The sequence below is a fragment of the Bombus affinis genome, chromosome 7, assembly GCF_024516045.1.
Source record: "Bombus affinis isolate iyBomAffi1 chromosome 7, iyBomAffi1.2, whole genome shotgun sequence".
Taxonomy (NCBI): domain Eukaryota; kingdom Metazoa; phylum Arthropoda; class Insecta; order Hymenoptera; family Apidae; genus Bombus; species Bombus affinis.
The window spans coordinates 11,621,157-11,634,634 of NC_066350.1; the positions used below are offsets into that span (position 1 = coordinate 11,621,157).

General features: G+C 42.4%; 1 protein-coding gene across 28 annotated transcripts in view; it reads left to right on the top strand.

Moving 5' to 3' along the window:
• LOC126918944 (MAP7 domain-containing protein 1-like) overlaps window positions 1-13,478 on the top strand; it is a 197,569-nt gene that overhangs the window by 130,316 nt on the left and 53,775 nt on the right. For 5 of the 28 annotated variants that reach the window (XM_050727532.1, XM_050727539.1, XM_050727540.1 and 2 more), the window contains exons 1-3: window positions 293-454; window positions 4,624-5,192; window positions 6,046-6,308. The exons of 19 other annotated variants lie outside the window; for them this stretch is intronic. In XM_050727532.1, coding sequence (XP_050583489.1) covers window positions 4,894-5,192; window positions 6,046-6,308 — 562 coding nt within the window. In that variant the 5' untranslated portion in view covers window positions 293-454; window positions 4,624-4,893. Of the gene's footprint in view, window positions 1-291; window positions 455-4,623; window positions 5,193-6,045; window positions 6,309-13,478 lie in introns of those variants that run through there. 4 more of the 28 variants (XM_050727527.1, XM_050727529.1, XM_050727528.1 and 1 more) reach the window with 1 other exon arrangement.

The following is a 13,478-nucleotide window of genomic DNA, read 5'->3' on the forward strand; positions in this document are numbered from 1 at the left end:
AGCCTCCCTTCTACCGTATGTCGGCCTCCTCCGTATCCCTCCGGTTCCCTCCCTCGGACCGTTGCACGCGTACTAACCGATCAGCGCGCGTTGGGCTTCGCTGTTGGACTCCATGCATCCCCCTCCAAGTCTTCCACCACCGCGAATTTTCAGATAGGGGTTGCTTCGACGCGACGCGACACGACGCGACGCGCGCCCTCTCTCTTCCTCCATCCTCCAACTATCCCTTTCTCGTTTCTACATCCTCTACCTCTGTCCTCTCTCTTTGTCGCTCTCGTACTCCCTCCCTCGCGGGCTCAGTTCTCGCCTGAAGACCGTGCGGTGTACAGGTGATCCGGCTTGTGCGTATTCAACCCTCTCTACGCTTGAGTTTGTCCGCCTGCTGATCGGGATGACGTGCTGCCGCGTTGCCACGAGGAGGACGCACGCTCTGTCCTGCCGTGTCGTCGACGAGGTGCGCTTCCTTCTCCTTTTTCTATTCCTCTGCAGATCCTTCTCGAGGGCACGCGTTCCTTCGTCCGCGTTGTTCCGGTTGTGTGTCGTGTGGTCGGCCTTCGAGTGAACGTCGAGCAAATAACCAAATCCTGACAGGTTGCCAGTTTTTTTGCACGCGAATTTTCTTCCTGGTGTTCATTCCTGCGTGTTTCGCTCGTTCTTTGATGCACGGCATTGTTTCTATTGTACCAGGAATTACAATACGAAGATCGTGCAGGCGTAAGATCCTGTGCGCGAAGTGACTCGATACTTTTCCTCTGTGAGCCTGCTGTCTGGACGTCAGGTCTCCTTTGATGTTTCGATCGCAGGGACGGGACGATGAATCCGTTCGAGATTGTGCGGGACGTAATAATTCCTCTGAGATGAGTTTTCGATCACGTGGGTGGATGGTCGGCGGCGATACGGGCCTGTATCTCGATGATTGCGCTAGCCTTTGAGAGTCCGGAGAGTATCTCGTTACTAACGTGACGGTCTATTTATTGCAGCCTTTTCTTTTAATCTCGTTCCTTCAAGGAAGGTCCTTTCATCGTTTAAGGTAATTAGAAGTTCATTCGATAAAAGCACTCGCTCAATGTACTTCTTTTGATATTCAGACTACGAAACATGTTGTAAATTTGCATTAAAAACGAATCACACGATTCTTGGATCACGTGGTCACAATATGATGCTCGCGATATTCCAACTTTCCCGTCGTGTTTATCGTACCGTGACGAATCATCCGCACACCTAATGATTATCGAGATACTTGGTCCAGTATCATCTTTGTCGTTCTTCTCAATTAACAGGTTAAAGGCGTTTATTTCCAGAGGCGCGCAATTAACGTGATTAATACTCTGGCGAATTATACATCCGCGTATCCCGGGACAGAATGATTTATCCTTGGCGTACATAAGCACCGGTATTAAGCAGCTAGGTGATTCTCACGGTGCTCGCTAAATAATAGGGAGCGCTAAATTGGTTCTTGGTCTTGCGGGATCTAGCTACGGCGGAATCCACGACTACACCAGCGTTTCGCTTTTTTCGCAACTTGTGCAACTTATCCCACCCACGTGTCTTTAAATTGGCTTAACCGCGAAGCTTGCTCCCGTTTGGAATCTCGTGCATCCTTTTCAAATTTAATATCTTTAAACTAGTCGCTCGACGGAACGTTAGTTTTTTTTTTTTTTTTTTTATTCAATGTAGCGGAACGATCCGTGGGCGAGAAAAAACAATGGAGCTTACAAGATAACCGATGAAATGTCTGGAAAATGGGAATACCGGTTACACGCGTCACGCGTCAAAAGAACGGTACCATTGTGCTCCATTTCTAAGGCCTGACGGAAGCTCGATGATTCGTTCGCCAGCTGGCAAGGCTCGCCGTCGATGAGTCTGTTTTTAGCCGAACACGTGAATTAGCTATCCTCGACCGAGCAAACGATCGGTCGGTTGCTTTTCAACTTCTTTCTACGTTTAACTCGTATCGATCCATCCCCCGTCTAATCCTCTCAACACTTTGTATCCGTATATTCCTGTCGACGTTTCAATTTATCCTGGGCGCTTCTGCCGCCTGGCCACGTGTCGAAATTGTCCACTTCAACCGATGAACTCCCGTAGAAACGTCAAAGACAATTTTCTCATTAATCTGACACAGCCTGAGAACATTCGACGTTTGCGGTTGGATTCTCTTCCTCCGACTATATCTTCGTGTAGCAGTCGTCGCAGTTGGCAACGGTGACGGCGCCATCGATGTCACAGACACGCTATAATCCACGAAAATTAGGAGAATGTCCGGTAAATCGTGAAGGTCACTGGTCCAAGTACTCTCGTGGACGAATGTGCCAGATTCAAACGATTTTACGATAATTCTTTCGTTATACGCCCTCGTTAACGCGTTCGCATTGAAACGCCACAATCCGATGGTTTGACGCACGAGCGAGTATACCAATCACATTTAACGGAATACGCGATCGTGAAATTTTTCCAGTCAAGCGCGACGCGTTATTCCAGCATTCGCATGCTGCAATCGCGTTCTCTGCTCGGATCATAATTAATCCAGCTGGATTCGACGCGTGGACGAAAAGCACACAATCGCGGGGGTGGGTTGCGTGGAATCTCGCGCGTTTTTATCGAGTGGTTTTCCGCGCCAAAGAGTTTTCGAAATACCCTTGAGCGACCGTCATTGAACCGACCTTTCTATACAGACTTCGACTATAGAGAGCTTGCTATAGAGTACAGAGGACGAAGGGTATACAAAGCAGTCGAAAACAACGATCAGAGACGCGTACATTGTTCGATGGAAGGTGGGGTTAAACCGACGATTGTCTCGAGAATTTCCGGGCAAATGGTACCGCGACAGAAACAACGGCCATCATCGTGGCTGTATTCGGCACGCGGACGTTTATCGGGCAACGGATAACGCTCCGATTGTCGTAACGCGTCCCAGCTGCACGTCCACGATTTTATCGTACCTTCCATATTCCCATCGGTAAATAATTCTTCGTAATTCTTTCGAATCGATCGCGTTCTTGCTCGGGAAAAATCATTTTCCCTGCTGTTGTTCTTCGTCGATATTCTTCCGGAATTATCGTGTTTTTTTTTTCTTTATCGTCGTACGATTTCTTTCAGCCGGATAATTAGCGCAGTTAGCGAAGCGTGAAGAACTCGCACGATGACAGTAAACCGTGTCAGTAATAAGATTCTATTAAAGTTAGAATGAAATATTAATTTTACGAGGCTCGTTAGTGAGTTAGAGTTCTTCTAGAGGATCTGTATGACTTTTCCCGGAAGTAGGAAACTGTATCATTACCAAGTTTTATTAGCTGTCCTGAGATCTTTGAATTTTTACATGTCAGTCTCGACCTTAGTTTAGCAAATAAAGAAGATCGTAACGTATTAAGAAAGTTGTTTTTTAAATTAGAAATATTTTTGACGTTAGAAAAAACGACGATAGCACGAGGATCGTTATCGGATTATCAAAACTCTTCTAGGCTTATAATATATGATTTTATCAGAAAATAGAATTTAAACAGCAAGAGCGCTTTTTCTAGCAAAACCAATACCGTTTTTCCATCATCAAACGCTTTCCCCTTTTCATAATATTTGTATTGGACGTTCGAGCGTTCTTTCGAATACCGGCGCTTCAATCAGCTTTGTTTGCGTTGACACAACCACTATCACCAGTAGCGAACACCAAATACCGCAAACATTACAGTAGCAGTTGTACAGTTACGAAGTCTTGACGTCTAAAGAAAGGCAATCGAATCACCATTGACCAATATTTTCACGATGGCGTTGAATTAATAGCGGAAGGTTATAGCGAACGCTGGACGTAATGCAAACGAGTCGATGCACTTTCGTGCAGGATGGCGGGCCGCGTGTTCTGTTTCAGCTTTCACGATATGCCGTTCTCGGTGCTGTCGTGGTCGAAAGTCGCCAGTAAATTTTCCAACGGTTGGCATTTGGCCAGACATTTTTATTACGGCATACGCCTCACGGAATGTTTCCTGGTCTTCGTCGCTAACTAACGCCATTTCCTGGACGTTTCCACCCTTAACGTTGCTAGCCGCTCCTTACGCCGATAGCGCACGCTCGTCCCGTGCTTTATGGAAACGACCCAAACTTCTCGATCAGCTTCTCCCTCTAGCTCATTCCCGACCCTTATATTCTCATAAACGCGTTTACATCGAAGTTACGTGTGGCCGCCGCGGCGGTACACGTCGGCTACGAGGGATTTGTAGGCCGCGCTCGTCAGCGTGCAAATCAGTCTACGTGTAAAGTTTTTATCCAGAACTATCTTCGTGCACGTTGTTCGCGATGGCGCTCCGCCGTTCCACCCTACGCGAGGACGAGCCCTACTCCTCGGCCGTTGTAACCGCAGCGTTTAATTATTTCAAGCTGGCTGCTCCTTCGAGATAATGTTTCTTGATTTTACCAAAGTACACGGTGAAATTCGAGCTGTATTTCTCTTACTACATACATATGAAATATAGGGGTTGGATAGCGTGCATCTGCCGTGGGAATTTTAAATTTCAAGATAAGCCTGTCAGGATGGTAACTGGTCGCTCGAGCATAAGATCTCCGTAGTCGACCACGCATACATATTTCCTTCCTCTGCGTTTATTTCGTTTAATTTAAACGTTGAAACAATAGCTGTAGACGGGGGTTGGGTAACGATGTAGTATCGAGCGATTCTTGCGACGGTGGAACCGCGGGCTACGGGTTCCCTAGAAGTAGACGACGAGGATGTCGACGTTGGAAGCACGTGGCCAGAATTGGTGAAATTTATCCGACGAATACACCAAGCACCGAGTTGAACGTGCGAGTTCGAGTGCGTTCGAACTTGGTGAACGAGGGAACAGAGGAGGAAGTTAAAGAAGAAGAAGGGTGGTCCGTAAGGGCCACGGCCATGGGGGAGGCAGTATGTTCTCCGAGCTGTGCAGGGAGACTTTGCGGAAGGCAGCCGTGTGCTACAGTTCTGGTCGTGCAGGAAGTTCATCACCATCACCACCAACGTCTCCGCCGCCATCTCCCGCCAAAGAAGCAAAGACTACTGCCAACGTTGACCTGGCAAATGTCCGTGACGCCTGCCACGAAGCCAGAGATCCAGGGACCAGCGGAAGAAGATCACCGCAGCAGCCGTCGTCGTCAGCAACGTGCACTACGGAGTTCCGTGACTTCACAGGAAGGAGATCGCCCACCGCTTCAGGCGACTCCAGGGAGTACGTTTACAACCGTCGCGAAATGCTTGCCTCTCTCGTATACGATCGCACGTCGCGTTGCTTTTGATCTCGGCTCGTTTCATATTCTTGTCTGTTTGTACAGATTGAATGACATGATAATCTAAAAAAGGATGAAGTCAAATGTCAAATGTTTATAAAGCACGTAAGCTTAAATGTCAATTGTCTGTGAATCAAGAAAATATGCAAAAGTATACACAATTTGTTTGAGAAGTAAGGGAATTGCGAATATATTACATCGAACATTGATCATATTTGTAAAAATTGTTCGTTTTATTCGTCGTTAACGGTTAACCAATCGTCGCTTTAATCTTTAATTTTATATGGTACTCTAAAAATTGTATATGGTATATAAAATACGTTAATTAATATATTCGTGTCATCTTGTTAAACGATTTCAGAACGAATACTAATCAATAATCAAAGAGATATAAATTTCATTGCTTCTCAAACAGACCGTGCGTATACATCTAAGTAGAATATCACAGTGCTTAAAGTGGATATAAAGTAGTGCCGAACCAGACACAGTCCAAATCTACTTATTCCCTATTCCATCCGCAATGACGCAGTTCCTCAATGCGGGCGATAATACTTTGCGCTTATTGAAATCTTCCCATAAAAATTCAACGTTTTTCAAGCCAATGAAAGAATATCGTCGAGATCGAGCCACGTGGGGAATCGTACAGGAAATTCGATCGTTCCTACGAGGCCCGGGGGTTCGCGATTTCCGCGCGGCTAATTTAAGTTCCCGTCGAGATCGAAAGTTCGTTAACGATCGAATTGGCCGTCTGGCGAATGAAAGCACGTAAACGTATTCCCGTCACGGAATCCCCAGGAAGCGTTCAACGGTGTCCGGCGATTCCGGGAAAAGATTGGGCTGCCCCGAAGCGAAGGACGGGAAGCGAAGTTCGGTTACGGCAGACACGAGGGACGGACGATCGGTGTCCCCAGAAAAGGGACGACAGTGGGAAGACAACAGGGGATCAAGCGGAGGATACGAGTATGGCCGACCAGACTCGAGACTCGGTAGACAATCCCCTGGATCTCCAGGATCGTCGCCCGAACCAGAGGACAACTCCTCAACTTCTGGCGACGAAGGTATTGTTTCTCTTTGTCGTTGATGTTTCCTTGCTAGCGTGCCATAGCACATGCTACAAATAGAGCATTTATTTTTATGGAGAATAGATCAATATGCGAATAGTAGAAAAGCGTCTATGTTGGATTTTTGATTGCTTATACATACTCGTTCACAAGTATTAAGTCGCCTATTGGTTTTCTACAGAACCCGATAACTGATTCAAATTGTTATAGAAATAATTAATCAGCTAATATTTCGTATTTTGTACAAAATATAAGGCGTAAAATTGTGAAGGTTATTTGCAACAATTTCAGGTGAGAATAATGAATTAACAGTCACACGTTGGTGTTTTCATAACTTCCTGGTCTAAAATCGCCGAAAATATCTCAGATAAACTAAACAACCCGAACTTTATATCTGGCATATGGAATCAGTCAGTGAATAAGGATATATAAAACTCGATAGAACATTTAATTACTATATTAATATAAATACATGTATATTTACAAATCGAATAATATAAATATCAAAATTGACTAAGACAATGGTCGAAGAATACGGTTTTTAATTAATTATCAAACTAAACAGATGACACTTGACACCGATGGCACTGATTGATCGAACGATTAAATCTAAATTCTTAAAATCGTGACCTACAACGCTAATTTTCAATTCACCATTTACGGAATGAAAATTGGGATGTACCTGAAATTATTTATAGCGATGTTACGTAAGTGGTACATGGTCTACAGTCTGAACAATGTGTGTTTATAAAATTTAGGCAGCATAATTGATAGGATCGTTAATGGCTTTAAGCAAAAACGAAAGTAGTTATGTGGGACAACTTGTCCGTCGTATTCGTCGTCGATACACGGTAATTAACGGAGGAAATCGAGTTTGCCAAGCCAGTGGCCATCGTGATAGCTCCATCCAGGCAAATTAGCAGCGCAAGGACACGCGAATTGAGTTTTCGAAGTTTGTCCGGAACATATTCGCCATTTTTCTAGATATTTTTCCAAAGCTCGTTTGCAGTGGATGATAAATATTAGCAAACTTCGATTGGTTAAAAAAAAAAAAAGTTAAAGGAAATCGCAGCATCCGCGAGAGTTCTCTCAGCTTCGTTTGTCTTGTTCGTGTATTCGTCGCGGCACGAGTACTCGCACTTTAAAAAACTTGACTATCGCACGTTCAGAGAGCAAATATTCACTGAGTTTACGTACGTTCGCAGTCTTTTTTGAATTCTCGAAATAGTAGGCGGGCACGTGAACAATTCACCAGCCTTTTTACTGCGCTAACGCGATTTTCGTTTCCCAGAACTAACTTTCCACGAGGGTTGTATGGAAGCTTTTATGGCATCAAGCAAACGCTTTCAATACGATTAGATGTTGAAAGGCGCGTGAGGTATTTAAATTTCTAAATTCCCAACTTTAAAAAATTTCAAATATTTTAATATGCAGAACGTTAAATAATTAGATTTCCCTAGTTTCTAAATGTCACAATTTTCCAGTATTTAAATATTCCAACGTTAAGAATATTTGATTTTTCAAATTTTTAAATAAATCAAATATCGAAACTTTTCAATCTTAAATGTCTTAAAACTTTCCATTTATCGTATCATCTAATCACAGATATATTTTTTATATGATATCGTCAAATGTATCACTGAGCAACTTTAGCGATCTCTTTAAATCATCTGTCTCCGATCTAACGGTCCTTCAAATCCAAAGGTAGATTACGAACAATTAACTCACAGTCAGCTCGACTTCTTGTCGTCTGCGGTATCTCTGTGAGAAATTCGTTTGTGAAAGAAGAGCGCGATTTACCGCTACGGCAAGCCAGCCGGAAGTTCCTTTCCCGCGACGCTTTCTTTGTCAGACTTCAAACGACTTTCCGCCTTTTTATCGAGCTACTTGTCGACGATCTCTTCTTTGCCGCGAAAATTTGTCCCGTTCCGGAAAGCGAAGGCGAAGAATTTCGTTCGATAAAATTCAACTGATTGTGAGCTCGGTGACCAACCCGCACAAAACAAATGAATCCATTATCGAGTCTCTTTCAGGCTTTGTCATTTGTACTTTGCGTACTCTGCCATGGATGTTTATACGAACGTGTTCAGTAAGCAAACTTAAATTGGCGTCTTAAATAAATTTTCGTATTTTTATTTTTTTGGGAACGAACGAAAGCTAAAGGCACACTTTCGGAAATTTCACTTCGTTTAAAGCTTTGAAGTTTCCAGTGAAACTCGATGCTTTCCTTCATGTGATTTTGCATACGCTGCATTACGTTCGCGATGGATTCAATGCTGTATGCTAACAAATATTCGTATAATCGTTCTTTGTTTTATAAAATTTAACATAAGTACAGTATCGGTCAGAAGCATTTCGACACCTATCCGTTACATGTATTGGAAACCTCTAAGAAATTTTAGTTCATTTTGTATAATATAGAGAGAGAAGAATTAACAGCAGTATATATATACGAGGAGTATTTCATAATAATTTATATTGAATATATACAGTGGTATAATAATTCTCCCCGAAGAATTACTCGTATCGATTACTCAGGATCACATTAATCAAGCAGATAAAAACTAAATTATTATATATCAAATGTCCTCATGATAAATAATATACCTGCTCACGCGCTGTTTAAAAAAAGAAAAAGAAACTTCCAGAGTAAAATCGGCACGACACGTATAACTTAAAAATACCTATCGACTCGAATCCACATCGTATTGGTTGTTAGTGACCGTGTTAAAAGTAGATATACCAAAGCGTTAGGAAATCCCAGGTCGTAAAATAACAGATCACAGAGTACCCTTTCGCTCGTTTCTTCGAAACTTTTCCCTCGACTAACTAAATCTAAAACAATTTCTCGCCGTTCGCTCAATGCGTCGGCGCAACTAATCAACTGTGGAGTCGTATCTGTATCGCAAACGTTCACGTAATCCCGAAACAAATCACTTTTGATGTGACGTTCTATTCGATCATGTCGGATAGGACAGGAATTGGGCCGCGATTCAACTTCTCGCCGTTTGAGAGTCGAAATTTTGCCACGCTGTCCGATATTTATTTGGCCCAATTCGCTTTCTTTTTTTTTCTTTTTTTTTTTTTTTTTTACCGGTCGCTTGGCGAGTCTCGCCAGTAGCAAGGCATAATAACGAATGAAACACGATGTTTCGATGTCTCCCATTTTAATTCAAGCTGACGCAACTTCTTTTCGTTTCTGAACGAGACTGTTGGCTCGTTGCATCGAACGATTTCGATCCTGGCCGTCGAGGATGCTCGCGAATATATGCGGTGCGCTGGACGGCAATGCCTTCGAGCACAAGAGACAAGCTGTCTAGAATTCACCGAGATATTCGAGGGTACGAGGAGTTCCGCGTCGACAAACAATTTTTTATCAACGCCCGGCGTGTTCTCCTATCGATTTTGGCTCGTAATCTCGACAAGGATTATGCGGAAGTGAGCGATACCCGTGTGGTGAGGGAAATCAATAATATCGTTGGACGATGATGCGCCAAAGGTAGAACGATAACGCTCCGTAATTGTCCTGTACCAGTCCATACTTGTAAAGACTGTCCATTGAATGTACAGGAATGTTTACGATCAGTGAAGCGTTACAAAAAGAAACCTCAGATCTAACGAACATGTAGTATCCAACAGGGAAGTTGACAAATATTTGACCAATGGAGACTTTGAAGTAAATCTGCTTGGTATTACATCAAATCTTGTATTCATTACATTTACAAGTTATATAGAATCGTATTCATTTCAAACTTTGTTTCTAATATTTAAATTGAATCTTCGATTAAAGAAAAAGAAAATGGATAAGATGAGGAGATAACCTGGTTTGAATCTTCCAAATTCTTATCAAAGACTTATCAAAAACTAGTGGAAAATATATAAGTAATACAAAATACAACAGGAATATTTGAAAACATATACCAATGCATAATTCTTAGATGTCATTCATAATTTGAAATGAAAGAAATATACGTCGAACATCCTCTACAAATGTACAAACAAATTTTTTATAGAAAATGAAATCTTCGATAGATCCTTCCTTTAACATTCTCTTCTTTTTGATGATTCTTCTCTATCCTCGTAAGTAAAAGACAACACATCTAACCTCTTATTTTCTCGACAACTTATTCCACTGTATTTATATTATATTCCCTACAAAACTTTATACTTGAAGTCAAATTACTTCATAACTGTATCAGCATATTGTTCATGGCGCGCAACAATATCCGAGCCCTTGTTCGCTCTTCGTAGTCTTCCGACAACTCTGACGCATAATCTCCGACGGATTACGGAGGTAACATCGGAGATAAACGCGAATCTGAAATCGGAATTGGCACGGAACCGCGACAAAACCGTTTCGACGATCGATGCTCGTCTTTGATCGGCGTAATTGTTTCGAAAGCAAGTTGTAACGAAACGTAGAAGCTAAAGCTTGTTGATGGAATAGGATGTTCTCTCGTGTCTCACTCGAACGTCGTTACACGCTGGGATATCTTGTACTTACGCAGGGAAATAGAGAGAGGCAAATAGAAGATATGGACAAGGAGGAAGTGAGAGAAAGGGGTTACAGAAGCCTGTGAATTATGGGCGTTAGCAGGTCGGCTTGATAATGCGGTCTCGCAATGCGGTACAGTCGTTTCCTACAATTTGCGTTGTTTAACGAACTTGCGTTCCGCCTGCTTCCCTTCATCGATCGAAGATTCATCATAATCCTACAACGAGAAAGTACGTTAGAACGTTAATGCTCCTCCAACGTGGCAACGTCCACGAGAAGCCTCTTCAACTTGGAGATCTTGTTTGCGATCGCGGCGAACCAGTTCCGGACTTACATCGAGCTCTTGCTCTATCTTTGGTATGTAAATGCAGATTACGCATCTGATGAATATTTATGGGATATATGTCGGCGATTCACGTGCAAGTGGTTTTTTCTTACGGTGTACTCCCTCGGAGTTGAAGAGTTTGTAAATACATAGTTGAATAGTCTAAGGGTGTAGCCTAAGGGGTGGTTGGATGTTGTTCGTGGGAGTTTTCGTTCATCCGTCGAAGTAGCAATTTCAGCGTTGTGCTTTTGTGTCGATGATAACATGAACAGTCGATGGTAATTGATTAAAAGGTAAATTTTAATTACGTTGCAACGCCACGAAATTAATATCGATCGCGGCAGGTTCGTGGTCATAGAAACTAGCCGATTAAAATTATAATATCCCCGATTTGCCTGGCTCAGCTACGCCGCTTTCCCTCATTTTGCCCAAACAATTTCCAGCATCCGATTCCGGCTCTTTATTCTCAGTTTACCGTTGTCGAAGTTTCGTTGCCGTTAGAATTTAGGATCTGTGGATATCGCATGGAGGAGGAAACTTTCCGCGCTTTCATAGACTTGTCGAGAATTCTATCGAAGTTTCCATGTCACGAAAGGGATTGCGATGAATTGTTTGGTCGCGGCACGTGGAAACGTTCCCCGCGGAAGCTGCTGGAAACGTGTTTGCGCGTTGTCTTCCGTGCCGTGTTTACGTAAGTTCAGACCGCTTGGCTCTTCTTCGAAACGGATCGTCGCGAAAAACGTGAAAGAAAAAAGGAATATTATACGGAAAAGTAGAACGCCCGATAAACGTAGAGGATACCCTTTCTCGCTGGTTTGCACGAGGATCATCATCTATATTTCTCTCGTGATTTTCTTCGCGAGGATCATCATCTCTATTTCTCTCTCGTGATTTTCTCCCTCGTTTTTCGAAAGGAGAATAACTCCATAGAAAATCACAACGCGTTTCATCCTGGCAAACACGTCAACATCGATATCCGTAGCGGCGTTATCGATACTGGTTTTTAATTGCATCCCACTCGTGTAATCCTAGATTAATTGCCCTAATCACGTGCGATGAGCTTGAGCGAAGCACACGAGGCAAACGGAAATTTCAGTATCATATAATATCGTAGCTTTACGATCCTGCTATTTTCTGAGGAATTAAGATATGAAGTATTCTTCTATCTGTATAAAATAAATACGAAAGATATCATTTTAACAAATAAATAATATATATATAATAACTTCTAACAACTATCGTCAAAGCAAATCGTTTCATCATGGTAAATTTTTGTTGTTACTTTAAAGATGAATAAAGTCAAATGAAATTAAGTGTCTTATTATTGTTTGATATCAGATAAAAAATAGAAATGTCATGGTAGAAAATTTCAACCGTGTTAGCCTTTAAGGTATAACAGGGTGGTTAAATCGGACATTCATTCTCTGTTATACAAAAACAATAGTTACTCTTCTTGACACTTGTATCGTCCCTTTTCGACGTGGCTATGCTGCTGACTAGCTGTGGTACGAATATATATTGTTCGTACATAGCAAGATGGTTAATGGAAGAAATGTAGGTCTGATTGATTTATGATGCAATAGGGCAACCTTACGTGACATATTCCTGAAAATAGGATACTCGTATTTTTCGTTGCTGACCGAGATGCAAGTCTGTTATCTACATCTACAGATCAAAGAAAGAGCGAAAAAAGTATCGTCTGATCGAGCAAAAGTTTCTACTTTTGTTCGACAGAAGTTGAAGCCAAAAAGTGGAAGGCACAAAGATCTGCGCGATATTTTCGACTGTCGATTGGCCGATTGTAGTATGAGACTTCTATTCTCACAGTTAACAACCAACGCTATATAATACACTATATAAGCTCATAATTACTCGAATAACATCAATGAATAATTTCATTTAGAACACATATAATTTCTCATCAATAATACCGGAAGCAGTGTTCCAGTAAAGCTTGCATGTGTTAACAGTAGCAAAGAACCCTACTTAGCTCTTATTTTATTAACTAAAAGTTACGTATGGTATGAAACATATATATTAGACGCTACTTTTGCTTAGTTAAACAGTACTTCTCTTATCGCTGCGCCATTTCAAAATGACTGATAATCAGAATGATACCCGAAACTCCACGTAATTCAGTTGATGGGCCGTATCGATGATCGAAACAAATGTCAGGTCCCTGGAGAAAGACGGAAGTAGCAATTTCTCGGGGATCATTTGAAGGGTGGTTTCAGTGATGGGACGTAATAAGTCGGTAGTCGGTGTCGATAGGAATCGCTGACTTCGGTCTGGCTCCTTCGAGCTGGGCAAGTCCTCACGATTGAAGAGGGAAGCCTTTTCTTTCTCT